Source organism: Sciurus vulgaris (genome assembly GCF_902686455.1).
Source record: "Sciurus vulgaris genome assembly, chromosome: 18".
NCBI classification, from domain to species: domain Eukaryota; kingdom Metazoa; phylum Chordata; class Mammalia; order Rodentia; family Sciuridae; genus Sciurus; species Sciurus vulgaris.
In genome coordinates, this window is record NC_136479.1 from 26,321,645 (window position 1) to 26,336,371 (window position 14,727).

At 47.8% G+C, this 14,727-nt stretch overlaps 1 protein-coding gene across 1 annotated transcript in view; it reads right to left on the minus strand.

Moving 5' to 3' along the window:
• Window positions 1-14,727, minus strand: part of MAD1L1 (mitotic arrest deficient 1 like 1) — a gene marked incomplete at its 5' end in the record, with an annotated part of 369,275 nt that overhangs the window by 125,194 nt on the left and 229,354 nt on the right. The window contains one exon of the mRNA XM_079120677.1: window positions 9,222-9,312. Coding sequence (XP_078976803.1) covers window positions 9,222-9,312 — 91 coding nt within the window. The remainder of the gene's footprint in view (window positions 1-9,221; window positions 9,313-14,727) is intronic.

The following is a 14,727-nucleotide window of genomic DNA, read 5'->3' on the forward strand; positions in this document are numbered from 1 at the left end:
ACACCCCAAAGACTCTGCTAAAAAAGAAAACCCCGTTAATCAAAGAATTTGGCAAAGCTGGAAGATTCAAAATGAACATACAAAAAATCAGTTGTATTTCCATACACTTGCAATGAACAATCTGAAAAGGAAATTAAGAAAATTCCATTTACAATGGCATCAAAAAGAACAAAATACTAAGGAATTAATTTATCCAATGTGGATACCCAAAAACTACAAACACTGCTAAAAAAATTAAAGAAAACCCAAACAAATTTAAGACACCCGTGTTCAGGGATAGGAAAACTTATAGAAATGTCACAGTTGAAAAACAATCTAGAAAAGAGCAGTAAATCTGGAAGACGTGTGCTGTCTGGTCCCAAAGCTTCCACACAGTCTTAGTGATCAAGAAGGGTGGACTTGCACATACTGGCAACCAGGACAATACAATACATGATGCCGTGATGCTGTGTGGCAGTTGCAAACTTCAAGAGGTGGCAGCAGAGAATTTGTCTCCCAGGACGCGCTCAATAAACAGATGGCAGGGCTGGGGAGCAGAGCAGTGGTAGGCAGAGCTGAGGTGCATTAGTGAGCAAAAGGGAGAGCATGGACATGGGAGGTGATGGAATTATTTCGCTCCCTGATTATGGGATGATTAAAATTCACCATTTAGAATAAAGGCACCAATTGCAGTCCCACCAGCAATGAGTGTACCTTTTTCCCCCATCCTCACCAACATTTATTGTTGCTTGTATTCTTGATAATTCTAATTGGAGTGAGAGAAAATCTTAAGAGTAGTTTTGATTTGCATTTCTCTAATTGCTGAGATGTTGAAAATTTTTCCATGTATTTGTTGATTGACTGTATATCTTCTTCTGTGAAGTGTCAGCTCAGTTCCTTAGCCCATTTATTGACTGGGTTATTAAAAACTTGGAGTGGAACCACCATTAGACCCAGCTATCCCACTCCTTGGCCTATACCCAAAGGACTTAAAATCAGCATACTACAGTGACACAGCTACATCAATTTTATAGCAGCTCAATTCACAATAGCTAAATTGTGGAACCAACCTAGATGCCCTTCAATAGATGACTGGATAAAGAAACTGGTATATAAATACAACAGAATAATACTTAGCCTTAAAGAAAAAAAAAGAGTTGGAGAATATCACACACACTAAGCAAGATAAGCCAATCCCATAAAACCAAAGGTCAAATGTCTTCTCTGATAAGGGAGGTGATACATAACAGGGTTTGGGAGGTAAGGGAAAAATGGAGAAACTATGGATTTGCAGAGGAAATGGAGGGAGGGAAGGGGATAGAAAAGATGGTGGAATGAGACAGACATCATGTATGATTGCACGAATGGTGTACAACCAGAAAAATGAAAAGTTGTACTCCGTTTGTGTATAATGAATAGAAATGATTCTGCTGTCATGTATAACTAAATAGACAAATAAAAAAGAATAAACATAACTTTACTACATAATAATGAAAAACCCTAAGAAGCTCCTAGGACAATCCTATACCTAGTGTGGGGATCACATACTCTTGTACGCGTCTGGTCAGCAAGACCATGGTGTGGGTGGAGTTGGGAGGAGAGTGATCACTGATATTCAGCAGAACTGGAGGCATGTAGTGATAGGGAAAGGTAGGTTAACTTTTCTTTTTTCATTCTTTGGGACTGGTGATTGAATCCAGGGGTGCTTTTCTAGGGATCTTGCAGGAGTAGAATCACTTAGTATTGACCTTAGTGACTGGCTTATTTCCCATAGTACAGCAGTTTGTATCAGAATTTCATTCTTTTTTTAAGGCTGAATAATAACTCCCCAGTATGGACAGACCACATTTTATTTATCATTTAATTGTCAATGGACACTTGGAGTGACTGCATTTTGGCTGCTGTGAACATGGAGTCCATGTTTGTGAGTCCCTGCTTTTGAGGCCTAGGAGTGGACTTGAGGTCACACAGCTAACATGCTTTCTAAGATCAACACAGCACCCATGAGGGCATCATAAAGCCATATGAGATGCGTCTCACAATATGTTCTGTCTGTGGCACCAGTCGGTTTATCTCTGCCAAGTTCAAGTTCTCCGGCCATTGAAATTCCTTTGCTTGGGTAAGGTCGGCCCAAGAATGGAATAGGCTTGAGACCCTGAGACTCCACATAGCCTCTGTTGGCCTACTTCTGACATAGATGGTGAGAGGGATGCTTGGCGAGGCCCACTGTGCAGGGTCCCTGGGGGTGCTGCCCTTCCACTGCCATCCTGCTCCCTGCCAGGCCCCATCAGTTCCTGGAGATCACCTGAGGGGAGAGCACTGGCTTCATGTCACGCGAAGGACTGCGTGTCTCATGGCTGGGCATTTGCCTGCGTCTGCCATGCTGTGCCCAACCTTTACCACAGCCTGGCTGTGAGGTGACACAGGACTGACTATAAAGAACTCAACTATCCTAAAACCTTGGCAAGGACCACATGGAAATAAGGGAAGGTGCCGCAGCACATCAGCACATCACCAAGGCTGAGACCTGAGAATGACAGTGTGGATGCTGAGGCCACAGGGTGAGGCAGCATGTGGCTGTGGATCCTGCCACTCCCTCTGCCACCTGCTTTCTGCATTTTAAGGGCAATGGCAGTGAAGACAATGGGTGTCCTGATGGATACGAGCAAAAAAGACACCAAGTTGCCGCATGATGAGACTGTGGGCAACATGTGGGCTGGCCGAATGGCCTCCCTCTCCCCCGACCATCTGCTGTTCCATGTCTGTGGGGAATTAGGCCCCCCAGCCAGAGGGCAGCAGAAGTAGGAGGCCAGTGTGCTTGGTGCTCCAGCTGGTGCCCAGGGCTGGCGGGCCCAAGGGACTGAGCTCCTTGGGAGGAGATGGGAGAAGGGGCTTAGCATGCAGGACACATCATTCTTCTCATAAAAAATCAAAAGAAATCAGCAATGTGGAAATTTCACCACACAAATGTACATCAGCGAGCTGGCTTTTTTTAGTGTTCGGCGTTAATAAACATGAGCAGCCTGTGTTCACCTCGGTGGGTCTGGGCTTTTTTTCTGCTTTATAAGTGTCTTATTTTACATAAACATCCAGCAGGGCAGGCCTGGGCAGCAGGGCCAGGATGAGACACTGAGCCCTGTTCTGCCACAGCAACAGACAGAATGAAGCAGGGATGCACATGCTCCCATCTTCCCTGCAAATGTGAATGTACTTACGAGAGCCACCACAACGGGCCACAAACTGAATGCACAGAGTCCAGTGTTCACGTGTCAGCAGCAACACTCAGCAAGGAGATGTGACTGAAGTTAAGACTCCAGCCCAGGAAACAAGCAACAAGATACAAGATACAAAGCTTGGAAGTGAATTCACAAGAAAGGTGCAAATGCATCTGTAACGTGTTCCAACGAGATACAAAGAGGTCCCTGACAAGCGGAGACACTGATGTTCTTGTGCAAGAGAAAATGCTGAATCTCCTGAAGTCCATCTTCTTACTTCACATGATCCTGGTGAAGATTTCAAGTTAGTGGGCTGCTGCTCACACTGACCAGCACACAGAGCTCCCAGCAGGGGTATGAGCATGACATGGGGTCAGCAGGATCTCAGGGTAAAGCCTGGGCAGGGGTCTAGGGCAGCCAGAAGGAGGGTACCTGATTCTCTTCCTTGTAGCTCCCTCATGAGTCATTCCAGGCATTCAGGGCAGAAATGGAGGTTGACATGGATGGACAGCCTAGGACACTACTGGAGGACATAACTTGGGGCAGTGGGTGTCTGGACTGTGGTTGTGTCACTTCCTTGCTGTGTGGTGGGTCATCAGTTTCTACGGCCTTTGGCATAGCAGAAGCAATGATATCCCTTGCTTGTGGTGTCCCTGGAAGGTGTAAGTGGGAACACAGCCCTGGCACTCACCTGTTCTAAGGAAGAGGTCAGGCTCTTCCATGGAATAAGCCCTGGAACCTTGGGGCCATTTCAGGGACTCACCCCACACTCCTGTGAGGAATGATGCCCACAGAACATTCCAGAAGTATGTGCAGTGGGCTGTCAAGAAGTCAACTGTCCTGACCAAGAGCTGGGGATCAACAGCAGAACCAGAGGTATGAGAAGAGCCCATTCTGCCTTAGGGTCTGCAGGCAGAATTAATTAATTAATTCTGCTTCTAGTGTGCAGAGAGGCTTGGCAGGTCGGCCAGGGAAAGGGCACACGTCCAGGGCAAATAGGTTGCTCGTGGGGCAGCAGCCAGAGGTGAGTGGGACCAGCAAGATCCAGGAGGGCCCAGGGTGGGCAGCTCCTTGGCCCTGCAGGGAAGGTGGACTTAGGCTGTCAGGGCATCAACAGGGGTAGGCTTAGGGACAAGGAGGAGGTGAGACTGGGAGCTTAGTGCTACTTCCTGTGACGCAGACAGGAGTAGAGAGGTCTCCAGGCACTGGAAGCTTTCTGCTCACAGGGAAACCAGCAATTTTCTACCCACTCCATTTCCAAAAAAGATACTTATTTTAAATGTCACTGGGCAGCTTGTCTGGGCTTTTTCCTGAGCAACACTTCAGGCGGGCGCACAGTAGCCTCACCCAGACAAAGGGAGGAACAGGCCAGGCCAGGCATGGAGGTACCCACGGAGGGCACCAGCTCAGGGGCCTCACTCTGGAATGCAGGGGGAAGGCTCAAAGGAGGGGTCCCTCCATCCCGACCACCAACTTTCCTGGAGAAGCACCCTGATTAGACAACACTGAGGGATGTCGGGGGCATGGGCTTTAGAGCCCCAGAGATGAATTCTGCTTAATTACATGCATGCTGAAGTATTTAGAGAAAAGTGTACAGATGTCTGCAATTTACTTTAAAATGCTTCAAAAGAATAAAACGGACTGATGGATGTGGAGGGATGGGTAGAGATGTCATAGAGCAGCACTAATGCCAGGAGATAGGTGGTGGGTAAGAAGGCATTCACTGTAACATGTTTGTGCACTTGAAAATGCTTATAATAAATGCTGAGGAAATCCAGGACTGGATTTAAACGCTGGCCCCATTACTAATGGGTGACAATAACTCAAGGGGGCACCCATAGAGTACCAGGGAATGTCCTCATGGAAACTTGCTGTTGCCAAGTGGGGACATGGCCCATCCTGCTGGGAAGTCAGTGTCCAGCAGTCAGGTCACCTCATGGACAAACTCCTCTGTGCCCCAGGTGATATGAGCACTTGACCCTGGTCCTAGCCCTGCAGACCACAAAGATGGAAAACCATGTACCTTATTGCCAATGTGCGACAGTGAGGCCTAAGGTGTTACCATGAATAATGACAATAGCCACAGCATTGGCTTGGCTTCCCAGGGACAATATGGGCCCTCTAGGAGCTGCACATTCCCAAAACAGCCTGCAGGGAAGGCCCACACTCTGGGAAGAGTGCTGACAAAACCCCAGATGTTGGAGGCTAAGCCCTCAAAGGCCAGGGCCCACCCGCCATGAATTGGGGCATTGGATGGGGGTCTATTAGAATTAAAGGCAGCAAAAAAGGACACTGGGGCCCCTGTTGCCAGGTTCTTGGTCCCAGGTCAGTGCCTAGGGCAGGGAACAGGAGACCACTGGCCCAGAGGCTCCAGAACAGGAGAGCCAACACTCCTGGGTGGGCAGGAAGCTCTGGGTTTCAGACCTGGGGGCCATGACTGGGTCTCCCCATGCCCTGCTCCTGTGGCTGCACCAACAGCCCTAGAAATGGTCTGGGGCCCACAGCTCTGGAGGTTCACCAGGTGCACCAGTTCTTGTCCTCCTTGCGAACACTGCCACAGGTTCCACCTATCTGCTCTAATGCTAGGTCTGAGTTCATCCTTCACATGCCAGCGGCCTGGGCCTCAGCAGCCATCTCCAAATGGGGCCTTCTCACAGCCCTGTCAGCGGCAGCCTGCTCTTGCATCCACCTGACCCCTGGTGGGAGACCCTCCTATGCCTACGCTTGGAACCCCTCCCACTCCTGGCTACATTAGGAATGCAGTGTGCCACCCCTGGCCAGTGTGCAAATAACTGATGACCCTCAGAGAGGATGGCATCGTTGCAGTCAACCCCCACACAGGCCACTGCAATGACCGAGCTCCCCTGAGCACACAAGTGCACCCACAAACCCAGCAAGAAGTAACTGGAGATTTGCTTCCGCACCAACCAGCTGCAAACTAATTATGAAAAGTTCCAACTAGTTGGGCCCCTCTCAAGCATATGTTCCCAATTAAGCCATGCTGCAGCTGAGTCCAATCAATCTTCTATGCGCCCTGGCCTGGAGAGGCTCTCCTCCTTCAGAGGGAGCAGGGAGCAGGAGATGGTGCTGAGAACGAGCACGTCAGCAATACTCTTGGGTGGGCTAGATGCTAACTGAGCACTTCCAGTCCCTCTGCCCTGTCCCAAGACCAGCAGGTTGCAAAGAAGTCTGGGTATTCAGGAGCCATTGGCATTAGATGCCATGGCCAGGCCACCTGGGGAAGCCAGGTGGGACCCAGGGCCAGCATCCAGGGGCATCACAAGTCTGGGGATACTTCCTGAGGTGTCCAGCTTCAGGACAGAGATGTAATGAGGAAGTAGCCTTTGCCCTCAAGGATAGAAAGCACAGGAGATGCGTATGAGCATGTTCTGAACACCAAACCTGAGCCAAGGGTAGCAGAGTCCTGGCATGTAATGCCCCAACATGTGGGTATCATCACCTCTCTCTCATGAAGGAGGTGTTGGGACTCAGAAAGTCTGACATGTCCAGCACACCCAGTACGGCCCACACCCTAGGCTGGTGGCCCTTCTCTTTCTCCATGTATGAATTACCTTCCAATCCACTCACTCCACCTGGGCCACTCCTGAGCCAGCCATGTTCCTGCTCTCCTTCTGTCAGAAGCAGTCCCTGTGACAGGCTTTTGTCACTGCTCAGTGAGACGCATTACTCAGGTGCTCCTTCACACCAAGTGGACAGAAAATGAGTCTAGCTCTGGCATGGGGGTTGGACAGGAACTTCTCTTACTATGGGTGACAACACCAAGGGACAGGACTAGCTCAGCCCTGGGTAGATGCTTTTCACCACCCTGGCACAGATGTAGCTGGGGCCACACAGAGGAGATGCAACCCAAGGGGCCACCACCTGCAGCCAGCATGGGAACTTTATGCTGCGGTTGGTGGCCTGGTAAGACAGAGTCAGGCCACCTGGGCCACAGGAAGCTCTAGATTCCCTTCCCAAGAAGTGCTCATGCCTGAGAGGAGGGTGAGAGAGGTAGAGGGACAGGCCAGGAGCACAGAGGGAGGAAGACAGGGCCCAGCTCAACCCAGCTGTGCTCCTCTGCCCAGGCACCCTTGACCAAAGTGCCCAACTTTTGAGCGGAGGTCTCCTCACCAGAGAAGGAGGGCCACACTACCTCACCCCAGGGGAAGGTATAGTAGGTGTGGTACGAGTTAGAGGTATGTGGTCACCAAAGGAATGACACTGTGGGGTCTGGGGATTTGGACCACTGCTCAACCCTCCTCAACAGCACCCATGTGTAGGGCAGGCACGACCCTGGGATCCCCTGGAGTCCAGCTGAGCTCGTGCTGTTGGAGGTGGGGGTGGCTCAATCCTGGGGCATAGAGTTGGGGGTCTGCCACTGTGGCCTGGGTTCTGAAGAGACCAGGGCTGCAAGATGGCAAGTAGCCTGACTCCGAGCAGGCAGAGAAAGCCCCGGCAGGCAGAGGTCTGTGCCAGGGAAGATCAGGATGCCACGGGGCCCGTGTGGCTTCCTCCCCCAGTTTGACTCTAAAAAATCTGCTTTCAGTAGCATAATCACAGCTGGCAGTGGCGGCAGGGCTGTCTAAAAGCTTCTTCCATGGCAAGGGCCAAACACATAGCCTCCCTCCATGCCTCTGAGCTTGTTTCCTCCCTGTTGACCTGGACAGTTATCCCTGCAGTCCCAGGCTGGGCTCTTGGCCATCCTGCCATAGTATTAACACTGCTCTTCAGGACACCAGCCCTAGCCTTCTACTGCCCCCTTGGCCACGCTGTGGGTATCACTTACACACACACCCAGCACCTGTCTGCATGATGGGTCCCCACTTCACTGCACTGTGGGAGTGAGAGACCTGGGTTCAGAGCAGGTGTGGACATGAGGTGACAGTGGTGGCCTACCAGGCAGGTGCCCAGCCCGTCAGCTCTGAGCACCTCACAGCAAGGGGACCATCCTAATAAGGGCACATGGGGAGTTCTACAATCACAGAGGACCTGGCCAGCTACACTCTCACGCCAACCCACATGGGTGCATAGACTAACTGGTCCTCACCAGATGTGCTGACCTGTAACTCCTATCAGGGACATTCAGGTAACCATACCAGAGTGTTCCGACTCAGGATGGTGGTGCCCGACATCCCTCAGGATTTACATGGCACAGCGCTTACCTCTACCTTGTCTCATTACTCCTCAACAACCTCTCCAAGCCCACTGGAGGGCCCCTTGTGGAAAGGCCTGGAAGCCCAGAAGCAGAAAAAGGGGATGAACAGTTCTGGTGGGGACACACAGTGCCCCAACATGCAGGAAGGTTGGGGAGTCATCGAGCTGTGAGCTCAAGTTCTATTCAACTAGCTCCACAGAAAGATATCCGAAAATCCATTCTGACAGCACCACGGCCAGGCAGCCAGGGATCGACCCCAGCACCCCAGCTGAGGACTGTGGCCCAATTAGAACAGAAGATGACAGGTCCTAGGGCCAGGCACACAGTCCAGCTGCAGCTTGGAGTGCCTCACTTCATCAAAGTTGTCACCTCTCCCATCACCAGGAATTGGTAACAGAAAGGAGATTTGATTGCCTCTAATAGGTGCCAAGATAAAATCAACAGCCTGTCTAAAAACTGGGCAATCTCAAACCTGGGTTTCCTCCATGGAACAATTTAAGTCGGGAGGATGAAAACTAAAAAGTCAGTCAACTGAAATAGTACAGACAGCAGTCCAACATCACAACCATAAGTGATGGGCATGTGTGGGGGTGCCAACGTAAAGACGCGCAGAGAAGCCTCCCTTGATGCTGAACCCATGGGCCCTCCCCACACCAGATGCTGAGGCTCCAGATGCTGTGTCAGTACAGAAGAACAGGAAAAGAGGACAAAAGGAAGACCCCGGATTAGGAGGTTGGTGAGTGGCACAGGATGTCACTCAGGAACCTGGAATTCCTATCCAGGTAAGGAAGGTTGTACAGGAGGAAGTTCTCAGTTCAGTATGGGCGTCTCTGGGGCAGAATACGCGTGCCTGTGGCTGCCCTGGTGCCTACCTGCAAGGTGCGCCTCTCTAGCTGAAGCTCCAGCATCTTCTTCTCTTGTTCCAGGCGACTCCGCTCCCCCTCCAGCTCCTCAACCTTCAACCTGCAAGGAGAGTAAGACTTGTGTGGCAAGGCAGCTACTGCAGCCTGTGGGCCAACAAGAAGCTGCGTGTTAGGAGCCTCAGTTGTAATGTTTTGGTTCCAAATTCACACATGAGACTCCAGGCTGCCAGGGAGGATGCTAAGAAACATGCACAACCGCCCAGGCACAGGTGGGGCTCTGGCTGTCACCTGCCTAGGTGGGGGGCTGCCAACTAGTGTGTGGCTAGAAGCGTGCAAAAGCAGGTGGGAGTCCAGTGGATCTTAGGTCCCCAGTTCCACTCCTGGAGGTGTGAGTGCACAGTGGAAAGGACACTGAGAAGTGGGAATTTGGCCTCCCGGAAGTCTTCCAAGTGGGTGAAAAGTCAAGGACAAATTCCTAATATGGAGGGAGCTGATGACTGGGAGCCAGCGGGGAAGAACTGAGATGACAAACCAAAGCAGGTTCTGCAGTAACCTCGATCCAGACGGCAAAATAAGGACCAGGTATGAGACACGGACAAGGCAGTCTGGGCTCCACCTAGGACTATCTGCTTTGTCTTCACTGTTATTTTGAAAACATAGGAAACACCCACCTGGCTTAAAAACCAAGAAGTCTGTTGAAGCTCATAGTGATGAAACTACTAGGACAGGCACAGTAGCAGCAGTGCTGTCCCCACAGCCCCACAGAAACCTCAAATTCAAGGAGGTCTTGGTGCAGAGAGTGGCAGTTACTCTAGCTGAGACCTGCTTCAGGACATCTGGTAAATCACAAAGAGGACTTGAAAGGACCACAACTAAGAAACTTCCTGCACCTCTGAAAGTAGATCAAGAAGATATAAGAATACAAAATTACCCAGAACTACGTGTTGAAATTCATGACACCTGCCATCCAAGTAGAGATCACCAGGCAGAGAAGCAACAGGAAACATGGGCTGCAAGGAGGACGCTAATCAATCAGCTAAACCTACACAGACGACACACATCACAACTGGCCAACAAGGACAACAAAGCAGCAATTTAAACTGGTGGAAAACAGAACCGTTAAGGACAGACAGGAAAGATGTAGAAAAACCAAATCACATTTCTAGAGGTGAAAGTTACAACATCTATGGGACTCATGGTAGACCAGCTGGCAAAAGGAAGGTCTAAGAACAGCAAAGGAACATCCAGCACAACACAGACGGAGAAGAGCCTTTCCAAACAGCAGAACTGCGAACAACTTCACGAGGCATGAAGGACCTGCAACTCAAGTCCCAGAGGAGAGGAAAGGAGGTGCAGAAAAACTACCTGCAATCCAAGCCTGGCAACTGCAAGCCCAGACCCAGGAAAGGAGCCCAGTACAAGAGACACGAAGATGGCAGACCCAAGGCAATGAACAGTCAAACAGTCCAAAACCAGTGATAAAGAAGCAACACCTGAAAAGCCATGGGGGGTGTATGGGGGCAGAGGAGGTTCACCCAACACAAAGCACCTTGGAAGACAGCAGAGATCTTTGAAGTACCGAGAGAATTAAAAAAAAAAAAAAAAAAAAAAAAAAATCAGCCTAGAATTCTAAGCTCAGTGAAAATCTTTAAAAGAGAAAGCAAATAAGGTTTCAAGACATACAAAGACTAAGGAACTCTTTGCCAAGCAAACCTTCGGGCAGGCAGGAGAAGACAATGGATGAAAGCAAGGATCCAAGCACAGGAGTGAGGAGCAGTGGAAAACAGGGCCAATATTGGGGGTTTTCATAGCTTTTAAAAAAAATACTTAAGTCAATAACAAACATACTGAGTTTAAGACAGTAGAAATAAAATGCACAACAACAGCATACAGTTTGAGTTGAAGCCACATAGCAAGTTATGGTGGTTATGCAATATGCGAGAAGGTATACAGCATCACTTGACAGTGGACTGCATGACGTCAGAGATGTATGCTAAGAACCTGAAATAAAAACAATTGAGTAACTGTGAAAATCAATTTTAAAATCAACCAATTTTTTTAAAAGGGAAGAAAAACAAGAACAAGAAGAGATGGAACAAGTGAGAAAGAAAAAGAAAGATGGTAAGATGGACCCTAATCATATCAGTTATTGCACTAAATGTAAATGCTCCCATCACCCCAACTAAAAGGCAGATGGACCATGAAATTGGATTAAAAGGTATCACCAATTACAGGCTGTTGACTAAAACACACTTTTAAATATGAAATGCAAAATGAAGTAATCTGCTGTCACCAGGAAACCAAGAAGTGAAAGTGAACAGGCTGCTTCAAGCAGGACAGTATAGTTCAGAGTGAGACTCATTGCCAGGTAGGCTGATTCCTAACAATGAAGAGATCCCCTGATAAGAGAGGTGTGTATGATCTGGAACACATGCGCACAAACAAAAGAACTACAAGAAATGCAGCAAAACCAACAGGGCAGTGAGAGAAACCAACACATCCACAGTCACAGTCAACCAACACTACTAGCCAAATCAGGGGACAGAGACTTGAGAATATTATCAATACTCTGACCTTCATAACATTTATACCTACTCATCTGTGACAGCAGAATACACATTCTTGTCAGGTGTTCTCTGAAAATTTTCCAAAAGTTAGACTACATTACTGAACCATTAAAAGAAGGCTCAATATATTTAGGGGGATTTGAATAGCTCTAGTATGATCTGTCTATAGTCAAATTTCCCAGAAACCCAGTACCAGAGAGTTACCTGCAAAACATAACTTACATAACCATCCAAACTATGAAAACTAAAGAGAGAAACATGACCAGGTCATGGAAGGTGTACACTGACAACTGCAGGTGCTGCCAAGAATCTACAATGGCCTATGAATTGGAGAGAAAGACCTGCTCACAGGTGGGAAGATCATTGTTGTTAGCAGTAGACTTTCTACATTTATCTACAGAATGACAACAGTGCCAATCAAAATCCTACAGGTTTCTTTGTACAAACCAACATGCTGACTCTGAAATTCATATGGAAATGATTAATGAACTTAATCAAAAAACACAAAAAATGAAAACAGAGGGCTATCTTAATTTCATGAGTTACATTAAAGTTAATTCACCAAAACAGTGTGGTACTGACCTGAGACAAACACTTACACAAACACACACACACACACACGCATACAATCTATTTTTGTGTGTTTTTTTAGTACTAGGAATTAAACCCAGGGCCTCAGGTATGTTAGGCATATGCTGTACCACTGAGTCACCAAAATAAATAGTTGAAGGCAATCTAATGTAGAAAAGATAGTCTTTGCAGCAAATGGTTCTGAGGCAAATGAGTTTCTATACATGGAAAAATAAGAACTGAAATCCACATCATGTACAATATCTAAAAAACAACTTAAAATGGAAAGAAACCTACATGCAAAAAAAATTTGAAAACTATTAAAATACAGAAGAAAAATATTGTAAATTTGGAATTGGCATAGATTTCTTAGCTACAAACCCAAAGCATCATACATAAATGAAATACAAAACAAAACTGAGTGATGCATAGTGGCATACACCTGTAATCCCACTGACTAGGGTAGCTAAGGCAGGAGGAACCCAAGTTTGAGTCAGCCTCAGCAACTGAGTAAGATCTTATCTCAAAAATTAAAAAAGACCTGGGGATATACCTCAGTGGTAAAGTAATCCTAGGTTTCAATCCCCAGTACCAAAACAAAATATATACACACACCAAACAACAACAACCACCAAAAAAAAACCAGCAAAAACAACCAAAAAAAATTGAACCTCATCATAAATAAAAACTATTCAAAAAGCAAAATAGGTATTAAAGAACTTCTATCCGAAATATATAAAGAACTCCCCTAACTCAATAATAAATAATCAAATATGCAATAGATTTGAACACACTTCACCAAGATGTGTGGATAGTAGATAAATACATGAAAAGATGCTCAACATTATTAGTCATCAGAGAAATGGAAATTAAAACCACAATGAAACACTGCTACACACCTGTCACAAGGCCTGAAATTAAGACGGACCACGCATGAGCTGGTGAGGAGCAAACTGGACCACCCAGTGCCAGTGGGAATGACAGGTTACCACTGCTGTGGGAAGACAGGCAGGCAGTTTCCTAGGTTAAACACATAACCACCAGCCATTCACAATTAGGTATCTGCAAGAGAGAGAAAAGTATTTCTATACAAGGACTTTATTTGTAATATAAAGCAGTTTTTGGAAGACTAGCAAAAAACTGGGAGAAATTCAATGTCCATCAACAGAGGAATTGTATAAACAAACTGCAGTACATCCATACAACAGATACTACTCAGCAATAAAAACAATCACTGATATGTGCACATGGTCATAATGCAAAACGATTTGCTGAGTGAAAGAGGGCCAGATAGAAAAGAACATGTCACAGGTTCCATTCAGCTAAAAAACTTACACAATGTCAATCAATCTACAGAGACTGAAAGCTGATCAGCAGGTGCTGGGGGTACAGGAGAGAAAGAGGTGGGGAGGGATTATAACCAAGAAAGAGGAAATATTTGGGGGCGAGAGTAGATTCCCTGTCCCAAGCGTGGTGCATACATGTGAAAACTCAGCACACCATCTAGCCCAGGACGTGCTTCCAGAAGCAGAACCACTAGTCAGAGGGTGTGCGCCTCTGTCATCTGATGGACCTCACCAAGTACCCTCCCGATGAGTCAGAGGCGGTTCTTACTCACTCCAGTGCCCTGAGCACAGATGACTGGCTGTAGCCCGATGCAGCCCTGGCTGCAGGCAGGGTGAGGTGTGCCGCAGGTGACAGTTACATACAGATTCATGTATGTGCAAAGGGCTGTACCTACATTATTTGGTCATTGCCATCGTCCCCCAGCTTAAAAGAGGAAACTGAGGCTTGTGAGGTTAAGTGGCAGGGCAGATCATGAAGCTAGTGAGGAAGTCCTTGCAGATGGCCCCGGGCTGACCCTCTGGCTGCCACAAGCAGGGTTTCCCATTATGACTCTACAGGTGTGTGGCACAAACAGCCTGTGGGGCCACTCCACAGAGGAACTTCTGCAGGGAGGGGCTGAGAAGGACCCCTCAGGATGATATGCTAAAATTGGACAGTGTGCAATCTGAAGCTGTGTGAGCAGAAGGCTCTGGAAGGCTAAATGCCATTGGGCCACACTGGGCTACAGACGTATTTGAACAGAATGGCTGGCCACAATCCATCCTAGTGAGCTGTCAGAGGGTAGACCCACAAAAATCATATTTGCTCATTTACAAAGAGTGTGCTTTCTGTTGCTGTCCTCCTTTTTAGGAAAAGTATTTATGTCGCAGAGAAAGAGGGAACAAAAGAGTGAATGCGTGAACAAGTACAGTCACATGCCGTGTAGTGACAGGCATGCACCCTGTGGTGGTCCTATAAGATCACCTGGTGACATCATAGCATCCTAGTTCATGGAAACAGCCTGTGGCTCACATGTTGATGGGACAACTGAT